The sequence below is a fragment of the Drosophila elegans genome, unplaced genomic scaffold (assembly GCF_018152505.1).
Source record: "Drosophila elegans isolate 14027-0461.03 unplaced genomic scaffold, ASM1815250v1 contig_476, whole genome shotgun sequence".
NCBI lineage: Eukaryota > Metazoa > Arthropoda > Insecta > Diptera > Drosophilidae > Drosophila > Drosophila elegans.
Window position 1 is genome coordinate 7,256,826 of NW_024545863.1, and position 4,451 is coordinate 7,261,276.

A 4,451-nucleotide genomic window follows, 5' to 3' on the forward strand; every position below is an offset into this window, starting at 1 on the left:
CGTCTTTTTTTTACGGCCAGTTGCAGGTTTGTGGCCTCGTTTTGGCCACAGCCACTCCGCCATATATCAAGAATTAATTAGCGTAATGCATTCAGCCCACGGACTTTCCGATGGGAGGACTTCTTTTATATGGCCCACTGATCGTGAAAAGTGTTTACTGCGGGCTCGAGTTTTTAAACATTTTTCTTTCGCTGAAAAGAAGGAAAATTTGCATTACAAGCATTTGCATAATGACAATGCCAACGATTTGCTTAAATTGCTAAAATACTCAGAGGGTAAATTGTAAATGATATATATGTATGACCGCAGAATAAAACATGTAATACGAAGGTAATGGTTCAGTAAACATTTACTGAATAGACGACATAGTAAAAACACTTAACTATTAAAAGTCAAAGCTCATACAAAAATAAAAAAACGGTCTGAAACTTTTAATGCGGCAATTTAAATTTTTTTTTAAAATAGAAAACGCTTAACTGCGGAGTATATTAGTGGTAGATGCTGTAAGAAACATTGACAATTGGTCTATGCAAAATTGCGATACACCAAAAGGATCCAATCGATGTAGCTCAGGACATCCGTGAAAGCGCTTGCCTTCGAGCACTGTTTGTTCGCGACGCTGGCTATTCCGATTTGGATGAAGCGGTACGAACTTTGGAACGGGATCAGTGCTCCCACAGGACCGCCAGAATCGCCGTTGCATAAATTGCTATCCCAATTTCCGGCACAAAACTGTTTGTTTGTGAGTGATATGTGGGTATAAGTACGGCAGATCTCCGGAGGTTGGCGAGCTAGGTCCACAGTCATGAGTATGCCACTGCTCACATCAGACTCGGTTTTTCCCCATCCAGTGCCGGTGACCGGGTCTATGGCGTTGATTCTGTTTCTCCACGTAGTGTCCCACACAATGCAGATGGGTCTTATACTGTCTGCCATCAATAATTATAATTAAAATAGTTTTAAACTTAAGGTACTTATTTTCAACCCACCCGTGTACTCGACTTTCCTGATCAGCCGTAGAATGGCTATATCGTTGGCCATTGTATCTGGGTTGTACAAGCGGTGCCTGAAGGCCCTCTGCACTTTGACCTCGGATCGAAAAACGCAGTAACTGCCGTGGCACCGGTCATAATCTTCCCTATCATACTCCCCCAGGCGAGCTACTCTGTAAAAAGGAAAGGAATGGGTTTGTTTTTCTACTGATTTTCTAAATTATTTGCATTGTGACTTACAGCTCAATATTGGGAAGAAAGCAATGCGCTGCAGTAAGAACTAGTCCTTCAAAAACAAATTGATAGGTTACGAGCAATTATAGTTTATAAACACTTACGGTTAGTAATTAGAGTTCCGCCACAAATAAATTCTTTTTGAGTTGAGATGAGGAAAACCATCCAGGGACTCGATGTCAACCCTGCGACCGTCCCGTTCTTGACCCGTAGAGCAAGTGGACTGGGAGCTCTAATCCCGCAGGCCGGATCCAGAAATTGAGCGGATCCCAAAAGCGGGAGCAGCAGACAAGTTGTCCCGACCAGAACGGTATTCATTTTGCGACTGCTTTCTGATACTCCGCTTCCTATGGACTAATAGTCACCCCAGGCGGGCTTATCAGGCGCTCAATGATGGGGAACATATGTATTCGGAGAAATGGCTATTATTTTTAATCTTTTTTCTTACATATAAAGAATTAATTATATTGAAATCACTTGAACTTATAGCGAATTGATTAAAGCTTTTTCCTATATGTATGAGAGTTCCATGAAATTCTTTAAACGAGGTCAAGTCATACAAGTGATTGCATTATTCACATATTTTAAATCAGTAAAGATTTTTAGCTAATTTAAACAAAATTTATTTAGAAACAACAAAGTTTCTTAGAGTAAAAATCATTTTTCTTATGTCTAATAACATTATTTACGAACATGATAAATAAGACAACATATTAAAAGATACGTGACACACATTTTATAAAAACAAAAATGTTGTGTTGGGTTAGACAGTAATTTTATAATTTTTTTCTGATTTGAAATCAGTACAAGAAAATGGTTAAACATTTAAAAGATGCTCCCTGTACCAAAGTTGTTAACCACCAACTTGATCCAGTTTCCATAAGTGATGACATCTGTATAAACACTCGGAGCGCGGCATTTCCTGTCTCCGAAGCTGGTTAGTCCGTACTGGACGAACCGAAACGTCCCGTAGTAGTTCACCACACTGCCCAGCGGTCCACCAGAGTCCCCACCACAGGTGTTGGTCTCACTGTCGCCGGCACAGATCTGGTTTGGACCCACCGGCACTTGGTACAGCTCGCTGCAGAGGCTCCGATTCTTTACCTGGATGGTGGCCTCCTGGAGAACGGTGGCCACATCTCCGTTTTCAGTTTTTCCCCAGCCGGTGGCCGTCAGCGATATCACATTATCCAACAAGAGTTTCCTTTCCGGATGCAGGACAATACAGATAGGCCTTATGTGGACTATAAAATACATTTAAAAGAATGTTAGTGGACATTGCATAAATATAATCATCATTTTTAATCAAATTATCATTTAGGATGAAAAGTACCATTGTACTCCACAAACTTGGCCAGTCGTAGCAAGGCGATATCGTTTAGAAAGACATCGCGGGTGAAATACTTATGCCTTATGCCCAAATCAACATTGTAGTCCTCGGCTGGTAGTAGGCATGTTGGATAGCCACTTGAAGCAAGGCTTATACCTCCTAGTCGAACCTTTCTGCATGAGGCATATGTTTAGCTTTATTTTTTAACTTTCCGCCTGGCGATACTCACAGTCTTAATTCCCCATCAAGGCAATGGGCAGCTGTCAGGACGAACTCTGCGAAGAAAGGTATTAGTAACAGTCATATAGGTATTATAATAATGAAAAACAAACGGCGATTGATGAGCGTTCCACCGCAGTGGATCCGGGAATCGTAGTGCAGGAAGGCCATCCAAGGATGAGAAGCGATCTGTGCATCCCTGCCTCCGATAATTCTTGTTCGGTAGCTGGGACTTTCAGCTCGAATTCCGCAATTCGGCTCCAGAAGTGTCGCAAATCCCGGATTACAATGAATCAGGCTAAGAATGATCACAGCGACAGCGGCTGATTTCATCGCCAGTCAATAAATTGAAACGCACTGAGATCGGTGCGGATCGAGCGTTTTTATAAATACTTATCAGAAAATGGCTTATCAATTGAGAAGAGCTCATAGGAATTTCCATCGCAGTCGGCAACTTAGCAAATTATAAAGAACTTTACAGTATTCCCTTTACTTCATGGTCTATTTGGTTTAATTCGTAGTCAATCTGTATGCAATAATACAGTGAATAAAGAAAAAATGCAATAATGTAACCTCTCAAGGTTTCCAATTGATTTGGAGTGTTTTCTTTGTGGGCTATAATATAGTCCTGCAAATGTTTTCTAAATAGATTTTAATGATTTTCTTTTTAAAAGTTTAAAAATATTTTTATACGCATATTATACGCGGAATTTATGAAAAGTTAATTGAAAACAACTTTGCTTCACTCTTTTTTATTAAATTATCATACTTTTCGTTTGCTTACCTGCATAATTGAAATCTATCTGATTCCTCTTAGCCAGTACTCGCCGACATCTGGATTGCCTGCAGCTGAGTTGCCATAATTGAATTTGTGACAAATTAAATGTGCCCTTTGACTCTTTTACCCGTTTTTTGCCGGACTTCCAAGACCACGCCCACGAGGGCCGAAAACGTGGCTGTTAACAGCAGACGATGACGATGATGATGACGTCCTCGGTTTCAGCCAGGTGCAACAAACAAGGCTAAGGGGTTGGAGGACACTATCGCCATTTTTTTGTCAGCTGCTTGTGGCAGGCGACATCAGCAGAATTGCAGGAAAAGGAGCAGGGCGGCAGCAAAATGCATGCCAAATTTAAGAGTAAATGCAGCAAGCCAAAATGAGCTCTACCCGCCATAAACAAAAAAAGTTAAGGGACCCTGGTAAAACCCGAAAAGCCAAAAAGCATTCGACCAACCCAACCGAACCAAGCCAACAAACAAACAAACAACCAAACTGGCGAACGAAGTGTGAAATTTTAATGCACAAAATTGCATGTGTGTTTGTGGCCATTGTTGTTGCTGCTGCTGGCGTTTCCCTTCAGCCAACCAACAAACAGCAACAACACAAATTACTGGCCACGTCAACACACGGAAAAAAACGATACGAAACGAAACTGTTGCTGTCAGTCTGCGGCAGCAGCAAAATCAGCTTCAGGCCATGCAAAATACAAGAGCAATGGAATAAAACGAGAAAGTCACAATTTTTTGGCCAGCAGATGTCCTCATACCCTTAAATTTAATAAAGAATTAAAAAGCTTGGTAGTAAGCTCAATTAAAAACATTGTTTTTCTAAAATAATATATATATAGTTATAAATTCCAAGTATCGTTGAGTAAAACTTATTTTAGTGCTCTAAG

The 4,451-nt window shown here is 40.7% G+C and overlaps 2 protein-coding genes across 2 annotated transcripts; both read right to left on the reverse strand.

The window, feature by feature from the left end:
- Positions 1 to 429: 429 nt before the first annotated feature.
- On the reverse strand, positions 430 to 1,561 carry LOC108140795 (chymotrypsin-like protease CTRL-1). Its single transcript, XM_017263793.2, has 4 exons — positions 1,331 to 1,561; positions 1,233 to 1,278; positions 990 to 1,165; positions 430 to 929 (listed from the first exon to the last, which is right to left on the reverse strand). Exons 1-4 carry the CDS (start codon positions 1,542 to 1,544, stop codon positions 526 to 528), a joined length of 840 nt encoding a protein of 279 aa, XP_017119282.1. The 5' UTR covers positions 1,545 to 1,561; the 3' UTR covers positions 430 to 525.
- Positions 1,562 to 1,833: 272 nt separating this feature from the next.
- On the reverse strand, positions 1,834 to 3,118 carry LOC108140794 (serine protease grass). The gene is made up of 4 exons (XM_017263792.1): positions 2,889 to 3,118; positions 2,786 to 2,831; positions 2,560 to 2,729; positions 1,834 to 2,470 (listed from the first exon to the last, which is right to left on the reverse strand). The coding sequence occupies exons 1-4, from the start codon at positions 3,106 to 3,108 to the stop codon at positions 2,052 to 2,054; spliced, it is 855 nt and encodes a 284-aa protein (XP_017119281.1). The 5' UTR covers positions 3,109 to 3,118; the 3' UTR covers positions 1,834 to 2,051.
- Between the last annotated feature and the right edge of the window lie 1,333 nt (positions 3,119 to 4,451).

Coding starts and splice junctions, on each gene's coding strand:
- LOC108140795 (XM_017263793.2), bottom strand. CDS start 1,544: ATGAATACCGTTCTGGTCGGGACAACTTGTCTGCTGCTCCCGCTTTTG. Junction 1,279..1,330: donor CGGAACTCTAATTACTAACC/GTAAGTGTTTAT, acceptor TTGTTTTTGAAG/GACTAGTTCTTACTGCAGCG. Junction 930..989: donor CAGGAAAGTCGAGTACACGG/GTGGGTTGAAAA, acceptor TATTGATGGCAG/ACAGTATAAGACCCATCTGC.
- LOC108140794 (XM_017263792.1), bottom strand. CDS start 3,108: ATGAAATCAGCCGCTGTCGCTGTGATCATTCTTAGCCTGATTCATTGT. Junction 2,730..2,785: donor CTTGATGGGGAATTAAGACT/GTGAGTATCGCC, acceptor TGCCTCATGCAG/AAAGGTTCGACTAGGAGGTA. Junction 2,471..2,559: donor CAAGTTTGTGGAGTACAATG/GTACTTTTCATC, acceptor TGTATTTTATAG/TCCACATAAGGCCTATCTGT.